This window comes from Typopeltis vanoorti, chromosome 26, assembly GCF_054136105.1.
Source record: "Typopeltis vanoorti isolate ZY-2024b chromosome 26, IOZ_Tvanoo_1.0, whole genome shotgun sequence".
Classification (NCBI taxonomy): Eukaryota; Metazoa; Arthropoda; class Arachnida; order Uropygi; family Thelyphonidae; genus Typopeltis; species Typopeltis vanoorti.
The window spans coordinates 14482987-14500114 of NC_143574.1; the positions used below are offsets into that span (position 1 = coordinate 14482987).

At 33.9% G+C, this 17128-nt stretch overlaps 1 protein-coding gene across 6 annotated transcripts in view; it reads left to right on the top strand.

Moving 5' to 3' along the window:
• The window catches only part of LOC150092347 (centromere protein I-like), a 311409-nt gene that overhangs the window by 115172 nt on the left and 179109 nt on the right, over window positions 1-17128 (top strand). For all 6 annotated transcript variants that reach the window (XM_090415030.1, XM_090415031.1, XM_090415034.1 and 3 more), the window contains exon 6: window positions 16844-16927. In XM_090415030.1, coding sequence (XP_090271156.1) covers window positions 16844-16927 — 84 coding nt within the window. The remainder of the gene's footprint in view (window positions 1-16843; window positions 16928-17128) is intronic.

Genomic DNA, 17128 nt, shown 5'->3' on the forward strand with positions numbered 1-17128 from the left:
TTTAAATGTATATTATATGAATGTGATATATCATTTTTATTTCTGTATGTAAGAGTGATTTTATGTAATTCTTTTGATTGGATTTGATTGGCTGCTGAAGGAGAAACGAAGTTTATTTTAGTTAGCTCGTGATGAGAACGTGATCTTCTGTGTATAAACAGAGAAGCCAGTGGATATAAGTTGAACTGGTTAGAACCGGATTTTGGTAGGAAGAAGGAACGTAGTTGTTTGGAAAACGAAAGTAAGTAAATAAGGGGAGAAGACAGCATAGAGACCAGTTGTGTGTAACAGAAGGGGGAGTTGATATATGCCGTAAATCGACTATGAAAGGACTGGGAATTAATAGACATCATGAATTACTTCTATGGGAGTTCTGATACTACAATATTTTCCAAGTAATTTGTGGAAGAATAGTGCAGAACCGAAGTTAACACATAGAAAAAAATAAAAATGATATATCACATTCATATAATATACAAGAATTTCAAATGTGCCTTTGCGAATTCGATGTATAGAAGCAGTAACCTGGTTAGAGTTGTCCTTTCTCTGTAACCTGTGAACTTATAACTGTTAACTCCATCGGATATTTTTAACCTTAGCTGTGGTGTTATGTCAATTAATGGTCGAATGTTAGATGTACTGAAGTACTTTCCCCTCGAAATAAGTGTCATGTTGTTCTATTACATGTTAGCAGACTGAGAAAGATTATAGTGTAGCCTGTCATAAGATTAATTATTGTAACATCTGGAAAGTCGAACTTTTAAGAACTATTTTCAACTTGATTGACTGAGCATAAAGAACTGATAAATGAATGTTTGATAATTTATGGATTGTAATTATTCTGAATACTTTAAACTGAGCTAATATATTTATGATATGGTTCATCCAATTGGTTAGAGTGAAATATGTCAGAGAAATACTAATGCTTTGTGAATTAACAATTGTTAATATTAGTCATGATCCTCAAACCTAATTGAGAAGTTATTAATGTATGAATGTGAATTCTTATAATATTTTAATTGGATAACCTTTTGCAGATAATTATACTTAAATGTGTATATTGTACTTTTCCACATTAAATGTTTTCCTTTGTTGAGTTAATCTTAGTTTTGCCTGATTTTCTTTCATTGCGCTGCTCATAAAATTATTCGGACCTTTGTGGAAGCCTTAGATACTAGTAATAACCTCGGCCTGAAGATAAAGTGATAATAAAAGTATAGTTGGTTTGATTCCTCTATATTATTTAGACTAATCTGAATATAGGGTGGTGCAGTATAATATAAAGTTCTTTATATTCAGATGAGCATCGATCAACAACTAATGAATAAAAACAGAATTTACAGAGATGAAGATAAGATTAACAAACCAACAAAAATGGAACAGTCAGTTAGGTAGGACGTTTCAACAAAATGGTGCAGCCAACGGGATGTGATTTCACTAGTGTAAATTAAGTAATTGAATTCCTGTGTGATAATAGAAGAAGAAGTAATCCTTAAAATCTTTAAAAAAAAAAAAAAAATTAAGTGAATCACAGTGAGCAGGTTGTGAAGCAGAATCAGGCAAAAAAAAGAAGATTATTTTAGAATTAACATTATAGGATTTAAGCTTGAAGCTGATAGATTAATATGGCTCTTACTTCCAGTACGAGAATGGAAGATAGTGAGTTTTTCCGAACTTTAAAACCCCAACAAGTTTTTCCTCAATTCTCGGGAGAAGAATCAGATGATGTGCTATCTTTTTTTCTTTTGTAGAAAAGTTCAGAGAGAGAGCAAATTGGACTGACTTCCAAATATTAATATTGCTGAGAAGTAAATTGACTGGTAAAACAAAAACATTTTTGTATTCATCCCCCAATTCTTAAAGAAACGTTAGAATATCATAAATTTAAAGATGTTTTGATTTTACTCTAGATTAAGAAGTATTGGTCCTTACTTGTGGAAACTACAGAGAGCCACACAAAAGGATAAAGAAAGTGTCACAGAATTTTACAATCGTATATTAACTCTTTCCAACAGTTTACACGTCTCTAATGGAGATAAACCTCATTTAGATTGGTCTGTGTTCCAACAGTTTCGCCAAATCGTAAAATTAGTATTAAGAGAGACTGCCTACAAAAAGAAAATTAGCACTTTGGAAGAATGTTTTAAGGCTGTCAAGGAAAGAGAACAAATAATTGGAGACTTTTGTCCCTCATCCAGTGCAGGTCTTATGTATGTTGTAAATAAGACTGGTTGTTCCTTGAACCAATCTGAGATTAAAAAGAAAAATGAAGATGAAAAGGAAAGAATATTGGAGAAAGTGCAAGTAATGTTAATTGCATAACTGAAAGTAAAGAGCAATTCAACAAAAAGCTGATGGCAGAAGTACAAACCCTAATTCACCAGGAAGTAAAAAAATTACAACAACCAATAATGGATAGTCTTAATGAGGTAATGAGGCAATTACTGTAAAGTCTCAAGAAGACCAAACCCCCACAACAGATAAAATTAATAAAATAATTAAACAAGAAGTGGAAAAACAAAATCAACCCATTTTAGCTAGTCTAGATAAGGTGATTCAAGGACTAGAAATTGTTAAACAGCAAATACCCATTGTCCCTCAACCTCAGACAGAGAGAGAGCATAGAGATCCTCCCAAATGTTATAGTTGCAATAAATTTGGACATCTTGCCAGGAATTGTTTCTATAACAAAAGAAATTATTCTAATAACAGATGGGATTCAAAATTTGGACACATACCTCACAGAAGATATAATAGAATTCAGAAATCCCCCAATTTAAATGAACAATTGATGAGAATTAGAGGAGATATCCTAGGCTCTAAGTGTAGCATCTTATTAGATATTGGATGCAATGCCTCTACCATTAGAAATTACTATTTCTTAAACTTGAAAAACAAGTTATGGAAGAGCACTACCAAGCTGAGAGAACCTGTGACAATTACTACTCTCTCAGACTCAAGCTTCATAGCTTATGAGAAAGTTCGGGCAAGGATTTACCTACCAGAATTTAGACTATGTGTCTGGCAGGATTTGCTTGTTGTCCCCACAACATCCAACTTAAGCTCCCACATTATATTAGGAACAAATTTCTTAGCAAAGTATCAATTCTCCTGTAATTTTTCTAAGAGGGAAATATCCTAATGAACAAGAAAAGAAGTATCAGAAGAAATAGTAATCATATGTATGATGGAACAAGGTGACAGACAAAGGAGTTTTATTTACCAAATGGATTGGAACCGCCTACTAAAGTAAAGTCATCTGTAAGTAAATCAACTAAAAAGGATGGTGATGTAAATTCTGATGTGCCTTTATCAGACTGAAACACTACTAGATACTGATGTAATAAATTTAGTTTAATCCTTTATCCGAGTGTGAGCAAACAAAGTTTGCGCCTGAAAGTATCTTCAGGACTGGGGTAAGGTGGTACAACACCAGGGCGAATCCTTGCAAGCTACCCACATTCCTATCTCAGTATCTCCCATAATGCAAAACACATCTCCTTGCAGATATGTCTAATGTTATGCATTAAGGGAAGGGCTACAACCCAGACCAGTTTCGACCTTTATTGAGGTCTCTTCGGTGGGAGCCAGGCCCAAGTGGAGATACCAGTCGAAGCATTAGCAAGGTCATCTCTACGCACACCAATTGGCAACTCTAGGAGTTGCCAATTGGTGTGCCACCTTTTTAATAAATTACTCTGGATTTAGAGGAAGACTTTGAAAGTTTATTTTTCACTTGGTTAGAATATAATAAATTTAGTTTAATCCTTTATCTGAGTGTGAGCAAACAAAGTTTGTGCCTGAAAGTATCTTCAGGACTGGGGTAAGGTGGTACAACACCAGGGCGAATCCTTGCAAAGGTGGGGCAAGCTACCAATTCTCCTATCTCAGTATCTCCCATAATGCAAAACACATCTCCTTGCGGATATGTCTAATGTTATGCATTAAGGGAAGGGCCACTACCCAGACTAGTTTCAACCTTTATTGAGGTCTCTTCAGTGGGAGCCAGGCCCAAGTGGAGATACCAGTCAGAAGCATTAGCAAGGTCATTTCTACCTATAGGAGTTGCCAATTGGTGTGCCACCTTTTTAATAAATTACTCTGGATTTAGAGGAAGATGTTGAAAGTTTATTTTTCACTTGGTTAGAATATAATAAATTTAGTTTAATCCTTTATCCAAGTGTGAGCAAACAAAGTTTGCTCACACTTGGATAAAGACACTGAAATCAACACACTTGGATCAAAGACACTGAAATCAACTAACAGTTAAAGTTAATTTTGCCAATTCTATTCTATTTTAGGCAAAATAGAATAGAATTTCTAATTCTATTCTATTAATTCCTTACATAATAGTATTAGAAATTTGGGAAGTCAATGGAAATACAAGGGAATGAGTGATCACAGAAGGAAGACTAAAAGAATGGATTACCAAGACGTGAGACAACTGAGACTAGGTATTAGTGACAGAAAACAGAGTTTCTACCCTGAAAAGACATTACTTCACTATAGGCACAGAGAATAAATGTTTCCTTATGTTAGAAACAGCAAGGATCCAAGAGGAAATGCAGAGAGAAATAAATATATAAAACATGATAACAAATCTAGCTTGGTTCAAGCTAGGTGCTACTTAAGAACTCGAAAAGGAGATGAGAAGTCTGATTCCTCCTCCAATGAATCTTATGTGGAAAATTTTTGTTTAAAGAAAAATTTTTCAGAGAAAGAGTAGACCTTTGTTAAATTGTGAGTGAAGATATTTTATGTTTTAATACTTCATTCACATTTAACATAATCCACCATGTCATAAGCAAGACTTATAAATATTACTTGTTGTTAGTCTCTTGCTTGTAATATATTATTCATATAAATGCTTTGAGTTTTGTTTGCTATTAATTAATTATTTAATCTTAGAATATGTAATAATAATGAAAAGACTCTATATAAATATGTCATTCATTTTATTTAGTTTATTCTGTAAAATTTATTATAAGAAACTGTGTCTATGTAAATTTAAATGTATATTATATGAATGTGATATGTCATTTTTATTTCTGTATGTAAGAGTGATTTTATGTAATTCTTTTGATTGGATTTGATTGGCTGCTGAAGGAGAAACGAAGTTTATTTTAGTTAGCTCGTGATGAGAACGTGATCTTCTGTGTATAAACAGAGAAGCCAGTGGATATAAGTTGAACTGGTTAGAACCGGATTTTGGTGGGAAGAAGGAACGTAGTTGTTTGGAAAACGAAAGTAAGTAAGGGGAGAAGACAGGATAGAGACCGGTTGTGTGTAACAGAAGGGGGAGTTGATATATGCCGTAAATCGACTATGAAAGGACCGGGAATTAATAGACATCATGAATTACTTCTATGGGAGTTCTGATACTACAATATTTTCCAAGTAATTTGTGGAAGAATAGTGCAGAACCGAAGTTAACACATAGAAAAAAATAAGGAATTAGTAGATAACTGAAACCTAGTGCATCAAGACTTGTATATTTCTGTGTCTATAATTCAGTTATTATAGTGGAAGATTTCTTTAGAATTGTGTAGCCATAAAGTAAGTCTACAAGAATTTCAAATGTGCCTTTGCGAATTCAATGTGTAGAAGCAGTAACCTGGTTAGAGTTGTCCTTTCTCTGTAACCTGTGAACTTATAACTGTTAACTCCATCGGATATTTTTAACCTTAGCTGTGGTGTTATGTCAATTAATGGTCGAATGTTAGATGTACTGAAGTACTTTCCCCTCGAAATAAGTGTCATGTTGTTCTATTACATGTTAGCAGACTGAGAAAGATTATAGTGTAGCCTGTCATAAGATTAATTATTGTAACATCTGGAAGGTCGAACTTTTAAGAACTATTTTCAACTTGATTGACTGAACATAAAGAACTGATAAATGAATGTTTGATAATTTATGGATTGTAATTATTCTGAATACTTTAAACTGAGCTAATATATTTATGATATGGTTCATCCAATTGGTTAGAGTGAAATATGTCAGAGAAATGCTAATGCTTTGTGAATTAACAATTGTTAATATTAGTCATGATCCTCAAACCTAATTCAGAAGTTATTAATATATGAAAGTGAATTCTTATAATATTTTAATTGGATAACCTTTTGCAGATAGTTATACTTAAATGTATATATTGTACTTTTCCACATTAAATGTTTTCCTTTGTTGAGTTAATCTTGGTTTTGCCTGATTTTCTTTCATTGCGCTGCTCATAAAATTATTCCGACCTTTGCAGAAGCCTTAAATACTAGTAATATCCTCGGGCTGAAGATAAAGTGATAATATAAGTTTAGTTGATTGATTTCTCTATATTATTTAGACTAATCTCAATATAGGGTGATGCAGTATAATATAAATTTCTTTATATTCAAATGAGCATCAATCAACAATAACCAAGTATTTCGGAAATTAAAGAGGTAAAGATAAAAATTAATAACCAACATAAATGGAACAGTTAGCTAGGTAGGACGACACAACAAATCAATGCATAACTTAGTCACTTTTCATCATGAAATATTAATACCAGAATCATGTATGTTTAATATTTTTATTTGTAAAAATTTTTGGTTAAGTTTCATAGCCATTGTCAATACAGTTATAAGAAAACTCTTAAAACAACAACAATTTAATTGAAAGCATGTGGTATTATATGCAGTATAGGCCAGGAGAATAGCTCTGCCTGCATTAATAGATATTCAAAATAAATTACAATAAATTAATTTAGTTAATTATTTTTAATTAATTGATCCAGTTTAACTGATCTCCATATTAGGTCTCATACTAATTAGTACTTTCTTCAAACACATTCAACTGCAGGTTATCCCTCTTAAATAACTCCATGCTTCCATCAGACTACACCCCCCCCCCCCCCACACACATCTTAAAGTTCACGACCATTCCTTCTACATTCATTCCTGCTTAGTAAATTGGTTTAATATCATATCTTGGTAACAGACTAAAGATTTTCACTCTTGGTTTTTTTCAGCAATTCTTTCATGTCTTCTGTCATACTAAATGTATCAATAGTTAAATCTCTTGTCCCTACAAGGATTACCATCTTTTTGACTTATCCATTTCTGTATAGCATTTGTTATTGTTTTGATTTTCACTTCCAGAAAACTCAAAGCAGTAACATCACAGTTATCATTGGCATCATGTTGTGTAAGTGAATTACCATACCATATTACATTCTTCTTTTTTATTATATACACAATTTACAGACAAAAAATACTGTTGATGGTGTTGGGCAATATGTGGCATTGCATGTTGATAGTAGTAGTTTTGTTGTCTAGTTAGAGGATTAAGTAGGGGAGATGTTGAGTTGTGTAGTGTAGTGTGTCCTCCCAGGATGAGCCCTTGAATGTGTCACGTAATGATAATAATGTTGCTAACCGGATTATCATTGTTCATCGTTATTGCACATTCTTAAATTTAATAATTAGTAGTATAATGTTTATGAAGAAGAATGTACCCGAACAAACATGGAAATTTTGTGATGGATATACATTCAAACAAACAGACTATGCCAGCCTGGTTGGCTGAGTGGTTTAGTGCATCTGCTCTCCAGCCAAGAGGCTGCAGTTTGAATCCTGTGTAGGCATGGATGTTTGCGATTGTCTTCTCCCAATATGGACTGAGTCACCATGGGAGTAGTAGACCCAAAACCTCCTGCAATGGGAGAGGCCTTCACCCTGCATTGGGTAGAAAAATGGGCTGTTAATTTTTTTTTATTATTTATTTTTTTAAATAGACCATATCATAATGATTAAAAGGCATAGGAATTGCATTCAGAATATCTGGAGCTTCAAATTAGCGGAGTAATGAGAGTGACCATTTTCTAATCGGTGCTGTTCTTAAGGATAAAATAGGAAATATTTTTCAGCCTATGCAAATCAACTGAGATACAATATTAACAAACTAGAAGAAAGAAGAAAATGTTAGTGTGAATTAAAACAGAAATTGAAAAATATGCAGATGGAAGAGAATGAAAATATTGTAAACATCTGGAATCATACCGAGGATAGCATAAAAATAGTAGCAGAAAACTCATTTGGAATTCAAAGTAAAATACAGCATAAAAAAATTGTTTAATGAAGACTGTGAACAAGGCAGAAAAGAAAAAAGATAGAATCATTTAGCTTAATAACCCAATTGATATTCATGCTGCTCAGAGATACAAAGAGAGCTGCAATGGAGTGACTAAAATAACGAGACAACAGAAAAGAAAGTTTTTTCATGAACAGATTGAACAAATCCAGAAATACTTTTATTATTATTATTATTATGGGCAACTCCAAGGAGTCGATAGACTCATTGAGGGAGGCCCTAACATAATGTCAAGAACAACTATTCAATATTCACACAGTATCTATTGTACCTCGCCTTGAACTCATTCACAGTCATGGCACCCACAACAGACTCTGACTGCTTATTCCACTCATTCACCACTCTCCAAGTAAAAAACCTAGCTCTAACACCTTTGATAACCACACTCTTGTCCAGCTTCCATGTATGGTCCCTAGTCCTCCCACCACCAGTCCTATTCTCAGAAATATCTTCTGAATTAATCTTATAGAAACCCTTCAGTAATTTGAATGTCTCAATCATATCACCCCTTTTCCACCTATCAACCAATTTCTGCAACCCACAAATCTTCAACCTGTTCTCATAAGGTTCATTCCATAGACCTACTATCATCTTGGTCACTCGTCTCTGGATCGTTTCTACTTCCTCCCCATCATGAAGAAACCCTGGTGCCCATATCGGGTCACAGTAGTCAAGATGGGGTCTTATCAAGGCTCAATACAAAGGAACAATAACCTGTTTGTCTCTGCTTGTTTAAAGTATTTTTCAGCAACCAAGTGATTTGATGAGCTGATTTAGCCACTTTTGCGATGTGTCCCCTAAACTTCAACTCCCTATCCGCCAACACTCTCAAATCCCTAGCCTCGTTAATCTCCTGAAGTACGGTTCCACCAATGTGATATACTGCTGCTAATCTTTTCACCCCAAAATGCATAACCTTACACTTTGCCACATTAAATTGACATCCATTCTCCTTAGCCCAGTCCTCCAAACTATCCAAATCATCCTGCAAAATTTTGACATCCTGTGCACTCACTATTGCTCTACCTAACTTTGCATCATCAGCAAACAAATGAACACTTCCTCTCAGATCCTTTCCTATATCGTTAATGAACAAATTGAACAGTAGTGGTCCAAGAACAGAACCCTGTGGCACACCACTAGTCACAGGCCGTCTTTTGGACTCTACTCCTGAATAAACCACTCTCTGATATCTCTCCATCAACCACCCCCATCCATCTCACCAACCCTATATCCATCCCCATATGCTGCAGTTTACTGATTAGAATTCCATGTGGTATCCTGTCAAAGGCCTTAACAAGGTCCAGTAGAATCACTGTAAACCCATTACCCTTATCCAGTTCAGCCGTCACTGTGTTATAAAACGTGAACAAGTTACTGAGGCATGATCTGTCATTCACAAAACCATGCTGTCCTGCATACAGTATCTCATTTTCCTCTTGACTATTTTCTCCAAGACCTTGACAACGATTCCTGATATACTGATCGGTCAGTAATATACAACAGCAGTCTTTGAACCTCCTTTATGCAGTGGAACTATTTCACCCTCTTTCCACCCCCTCGGGACTAACCTAGACCCGAGACTCAAATTAAACAAAATGGTTAAGGGCACTGACAGTTCTTTAGCTGCTTCATGTACGACACGAGCTGGTATATCATCCAATCCCACAGATGTATTGACATTGAGGTTTTGTAATAGACTACTCACCTCCACTTCATTGACCACAATTCCCATATAATCTATTGGTTCATTCATTCCTACAATGTCACCACCTGGATGATATATTCTTGCAAAGTGCTTGCTCAGTAATTCAACTATATCAACTGATTCGGTTACCTCCCTACCATCGGCATTCTTTAAAATCATTCTGCCATATACAATTTTTCTTTTACTTGCAACATATCGAAAAAACTGTTTGGGATTCTCTTTAGCCCTCATGGCTAATGTTCTTTCATAATCCTCTTTTGCTTTTCTTACCACACTCGTTACCCCTTCTGGCCTGCGCTTTATACCATTCATGTGCCTGCCGGTCACCTTTCTCCTTAAATTCCCTCCACAGTTGTTTATTTTTTTGCATCTCAAGCTTAATGGTGTTATTCATCCATTTAACCCCTACTTGATTTATTATTCGGGCTCTAGGTATAATACAGTCAGCCATTGCCTCCTGAAAACACTTCTTAAGTGCCTCCCATGCACTATCAACATCCAGCCCTTGCAGTTTTACATGCCATGGCACTGAACCAATCAAACTCCTAAGCTTGTCATACTTACCAGCCCAATAATTCCACATGTACTCTGTCTTAATTGTAAATTCCACACCTTTAGCCACCTCCCAAGTCAAGACCCTATGATCACTCTCACCAATAGGTGGCAACGTGGTCATATTCATTACAGCCAAATTCTCAGATGCAGTTACTAGGTCAAGCACTCTCTGACCCCTAGTATTTTCCATTACATGCTGTTGCAGATAGTTATCCCTTTCTTTTTACTTTATAGTAAAAAATCCTATCCTAGAAAATCTTTCCATGAAATTAAAAATCAAAAAACAGATTCACATGGTTCACATATGAGAACAACAACAATCAATGATAGCAATGGACAAACTAGCTACTAGAGATGAAGTAGCAAACAAGTGGATAGAGTACTTTAACAAACACCTAAATTGTGATGAATCTGGTGAGTCTTTTAAACAGAATACTTATTATACTTGTCACCCACAAATATTTAAACTTTCACCAGCTGAAGTAGAAAAAAGTATAAAGCAGCTCAAAGACAACAAAACACACGATACTGATAAAATACTAGCCAAACTCATTAAATATGGGGAAGTGAATTAACTTTTCATATGCATAAGCTGGTAACTTCATCGTCATCAAATTCATGACAAGTAGTACCCTTAAGGGGTGAACAGAATATGATAATACTACATGAAACACATCATTACTAACTTCCTATTTAAATTTTCTTCCAAATAAATCTGTTACCTGTAAAGACTCCAACATTATCAGATCTTATATTTCTATCTTCTGAGGCACTTTTTACTGTATCAATCTACCTATATCTTAGTTTTCCTCTGGGTCTTTTTCCTGCCAACCTGGCAGAGAACACTTGTTTTGCTTACCTTTCCTTTCCCTTTCTGTTTAAGTGACCATACCACCTGAGATTAGCTCTGCTAAAATATTCCTGGATGCTAACAATATTAAGTTATTTCCTAACATCCTCATTTTTAATATGATATTGTCATTGATGCCATCTGTTCACACCTCTAAACTTTCTCAGGACTCATATCTATGGTTTCTAGTCTTTGGTCAAATGTTTTATTTCTAACTTAGCTCTCAGATCCATAAGTTAAAATTGGTTTGAACACTGTCTTGTATACAGATAATTTAGTGTTTTGACTAATTTCTCTCTTATTCCATATAAATTTATTCAATTGACTTCCTACCATACCCGCTTTGTTGATTCTGTTGTCTATTTCCATATTTAACTTACCATCTTCAATACAAGTAGCTGAAATGTTTTACTTTGTCTTGTTATTGCTGACCTTCATGCCATATGTATTACAACAGTTATTCAATTTAGTTAGGGAATCTTGCAGACATGTACCGAATTTATTTAGAAGTATAACATCATCTGCATTAAGTAAAGAGCTGGGATTAACATCTCCCTTGATAAATTATAAGATTTAATGCCACTTTTCTTCATAATGCGATCCATATAGATAATGAATAACAAAGGGCTAATGTACATCCTTGTCTGACACCGGAATTAACATCAGACCATCTTCCTGTACTTCCTTTAATTCTAACTACTGACTTACAAGTCAAATAAAGACTATTGCTTGATGTAATGCCCCATTGACACCATACAACTGTATAATTTTTAATAGCTATTCTCTTGGCACCTTGTCATATGCCTTTTCCAGATCTACAAAACTTAAATACAGATCTTTGTTATATTCCCATGATTTCTCAACTATTTGTCGTAAAGTGAAAATCTGATCCTAAATCTGATAACTAGTTTCGCTCAGTGTTTAGCTTTCTTACATTTGGCTCTGTATTCTCTAAGAGCACAAGCTGACTTATTTGCCAGGAATTTTTGATATGTTTTCTTCTTTTCCTTCACTGCCTCTTTAACTTCCCGTGTCCACCATAGAGTTCTGGTTTTTTTCTATCCTTGCTGACAACCTCACCACATGCCTCTCTGGATGAATCAATCAATCAATGGTTTCTTCAGGATTTGCACTAAATCTCCAAGGTTTGGTTCTTGTTCTCAAACTCTTTCATTTTTTTCCCAATAATCTTTATATTTTAATCTACAGTTCACATCTGAGAGCTGCTTAACTTATATTACCTTTAATACTTTCTTATATGTCTTTTTTTTTTGTAGTATGAAATTTAGTTTTATGATGCTCAGTATTAAATTATGATCAGTTCCAATTTCAAATCCTCTGTACACTCTAGTGTCCTGCATCAGGGAGAAAACATCACTATCAACAATAACATAGTCAATAAGACTTTTCTTATTTCTTGCCTCTTCTCTCCATGTGAATTTGTGCATATTTTTTGTTGGAACATTGTGTTAGTAACTTTTAGCTGGGAACTTTAATATAGGAAAAGAAGAGATGTCTGCAGAATGGTAATAATCACCAACCATCCTAGTATTTAAAAAGGGAAAGAAAAATGAATTTGAAAATTACAGTGGGGGGGGGGGGGTATTGGTACTGTCAGCAGACTACAAAATTTAATCTAATATTATATTAAAAAGAATCTTATTTTATACCTAGGAAAATACAAGTGAATATCAAGCAGGATTCTGAAGAAATCGATTGACAGTTGATGAGATTTTTACACTTAGACAGATACTAGAGAGAAAAAAAATGAATACAATTTGGCTGATTCAAATTTTATTTATAGATTTTAGAAAAAAAATAAGATAGCATTCATAAACAAATGCCTTTGGGGAGTATTAGGTGCACTAGGAATACCTAATGAGATAATGCCTTTAATCAAAACTTTCACCAATGACAAATGAAGAATGGTATTGTTAATGGATAATAAGACAGGATTGAAACAAGTAGATGCTCTTTTGCCTATCCTTTTTAATTTAGCATTAGAAACATGTATTCAAGAAACTGTAAAAGATAACTCAAACAGAACAATAATATTAGAATTTGCAGATGATATATGCCTTGGAGAAAATGTTGAAGACTTTAACATTTACAAAACTCAAAACTGCTGATGTAAAACTAGGATTACAAATCAACTAGGATAAAACTGAATATTTAAAATCATGCAGAAATGACAATCAAGGGGAAAATGACCGGTTTCCCATTGTTAACCTGAAATTTAAAAGTGCGTCTTCCTTCATATATCTTGGAATATTGATTATTTGAGATAATAAAATTAGTACACAAATAAAAGTAGACTTAAAACAGAAATATACCAGACAGTCATTAGATCAATCGTTTTCTATGGAACCAAAGCTCGAAGCATAACAGATCAAAATGCAAAAGCTTTGCAGATCTTTGAAAATAAAATCCTCAGAAAAGTCTGTGGACCTTAAGAGATAGCACAACAGGTGAATGGAGAGGACAATCAAGATCTATATGGACTCTATACGAGGGTGGTCTGAAAAGTTCTTGCCCTAACAATGAACAAACGAATTTTTAATTTCAAAATTATTTTTATTTTTAAACATAATCTCCCTTAAGACTAATACTTTATTCCAGTGTATAATGGGATAATGGAGTAAATTATTCCATAATTTACTCCATTATCCCATCCCTGTAGTGGTTCTCAGTAAGATCTGCAAAATACCCCTCTACAGCTGCAATCACCTCTTGATTCGAAGAAAAACGCCGAACAGCAAGGAAGAGTTTTAGTTTTGGGAAGAGATAGAAGTCAGAGGGAGACAAATCTGGGGAATAGGGTGGATGTTCCAACAATTCATAGTGCAGATCCCTTAATTTTCCCAAAACACTTTTGTGGGCAGGTGCATTGTCTTGATAAAAGATGATTTTTTTTTCTTCTGCAAACCCAGTCTTTTCTCAGGAATTTTTTTGTCTAGCCAGGTTAAAAGATTGGAATGATATTCCCCGGATATTGATTTACCCTTTTCAATATAATTAATAAACAAAATGCCTTTAGCATCCCAAAACACCAACGCCACGACCTTTCCTGTTGATGGAAACGACTTTCTTCTTTGGCACTGAACAACCGGCTTTTGTCCACTGTTTTGACTACTGTTTGGATTCTGGTGTGTAATGGTGAATCCAGGTCTCATCCATAGTAATAAATCGATGCACAAAATCAGTTTTAGATAAAATACTCCAAGCACTGTTCAGAGATTTTCATGCGAGTATGTTTTTGATCTGCTGTGAGCAAGCACGGCACCCATCTTGCACAAAGCTTTTTCATATGCAATTCTTCATGCAAAATATATCCTACACTTTCTTTTGAAATGCCTATAGTCTCAGCAGTTTCTTGCACTTTGACTCGCCAGTCATCCAGTACCATATCGTGCACTTGATACACTTTTGTTCAGACAGCTGTATAAAACAAACTTCTTGATAGAATGACTTGCAATTTCACATGGATGCTTATGACAGATGTACCAACTTAGGGGGGAGAACTGCCGATAGTGTCGCCATCTATGGTCGAGGCCAAGAACTTTTCAGACAACTCTCTTATATTCTCATTCACATGCTACTCGTATATTAACACAAAATAATAACACACCTTATATTAACACAAAAAAACTCTAAAGGGTTTTGGTTTTTAAACATTATATACATTTTAGGATTTGAAAATAATAATATAATCCTAATGTTCAGACAAGTTCAAAAGATTGTTATTCTTTCGTGCAGTGTTTACATACTATTTTCATCTGAAAGAAAAACATAACACAGTTTTCTTGCAAAAGAAATTATTCTATAATCAAGTTGAAGTTTATAACATAATATTCAGTTTTTCTTCCACCTTGTAGTGTTGAAGGAATTGAAATAGTTTATAGCAAACAGAAATAGTTGTCAAAATGAATGTTTCTTTCTAAATATCATTAATGTATGTCTTTTATGAACCATAAAAAAATAAATACTATTTATTATTTTTTTAAACAAAAATTGTGGAAATGAAAGCAATGATGGTTATCCAAACTTAATGAAATCAGTTACAATCATTATATATGTGTTACAATTTTAGAAATTTTTGTCCAATTATATTAGGATAATCTGTCAGTGCTTGCAGTTTGTCCTCATTTTTCTCTCATAGCCAGCCCTTTTGCTGATGGCTAGATGCATGTAGCAAAGAATACTCTTAGCAGCACTGTTCCTTTCATGATGACATTGATACTCTCTTGTTATGATACTGGAGTATTTAATTCCAAATCTTAGAATATGTAACCTAGCAAGAAATGACCATGTGCATCTAGACGCATTTCTTGGAGCAAATTACTCCAGGAAACACTCAATACAAAATAAAATCAGTTTTATTAGTTGAACAAATAAAATACAAATGTACAATAAAACACTAATTAATAATGCAATATAAAAATATTTATTGGTAAAAATGAGTAGCAACATGTTAACTCAAAGGAATTAAAACTAAATGGATTAAGGCTCGAATATCTAAAATAATATTACTTCTAAGAGAATAGAATGCACAATTAAAAACATTTTTCTCATCCCTGATGCTATCCTATAATAAAACTGGGAGTAAGCTTAAAAATAAATTAAATTAAGCTTCAATCTCTTGGCTCAGTAACTGACAAAAGAAAGTATGAGGGGAGGAGAGGAATGTACATAGCTCTTAGCTATTTTCATTTTTTTTAATTAATGGAGCAGTTCAGCTATGATTATGAGTTTTGAAATGATGGACATGTTGATGCAGTGCCTTCTTGTGAATGATTTTGTTTTCACTTTGAAACAGTTAACTTCATTATCCATCTCTGCACAGAAAATGTTAGTTGGATTTCTTTGCTAATTTTAGATTAAGTAAATGTGTAGGAAATTCATTGACGAAGATAAGTCTCTACTGTACCATCAGTATTATAGATAAACCACTGGAAATCTTTAACCTTTTTTGGTTTATTTTTCATGTTTTAGAGTTTACGTTTTAGGACATATTTAACCCAGTCTACTTATTTGCCCAGCATGGCAGTAGCATATAGTATGTGTGTTTTCACAGGACTTCTCTCTATTTTACAGGAAAAACCTTGAGTTATTTTTTGGGAGGAGAAACCCTCTCACTTCTGTATGAGACTTAGCTTCCTCTTAGTTGAAAAGCTCTTATAAAGGTTTCTTACCATACCAGTTTTACCAGTAAAGTAACTGCACAGTTACTTTACTGGTAAAAGATACTAGTTAAGCATAATTACTTTTATCATTTTGATGCATCCTGCCAATTAAATGTTTATATTACCTGTTTTTGAATTGATATATTACATACAGTTGATTGACTATAGAAAACGGTATATAGTGGTTTCACTTATAACAAACTATCCCAAATCCTCCCAACCAAGTTGATTGAAATTCAGCACAATAAATCATCCATTATAAGAAACTATTTCTTTAGTCCCTATGTGTTCTAGTGAGTGTCAGCTATATTATGTTTCTTTTTTTGCTTCTTAGTTATTAAAATTACTAAACTAACAAGTGAAATGAATTATGTAGCTATAGTCATTTGGCAGTGATGATAATAACAGTGATATTCTCTTCACAGCATTTGAAGCCACATATTTTAAATCTTCTCTCTTTGTTTCAAGATCATCGACCAGACCTTATTATTGTTCATTCCAGATACAAGGTAAGTAAAAGCCAGTGAATTCTAAGTTTTTTAGTGCTTATCATTCTACTGCTAATAGGATACTTTTGGGAGGTTTGTGATGGAACTGCTTTACTATATAGTCTCCACCATATAGTGGAAAGAGAGATCTGTTGTATTGAAAGTCACAATTAAAAATATGAAGAAAGAAAGAAATTATTATAGGCATTTGTGTGTGTGCGT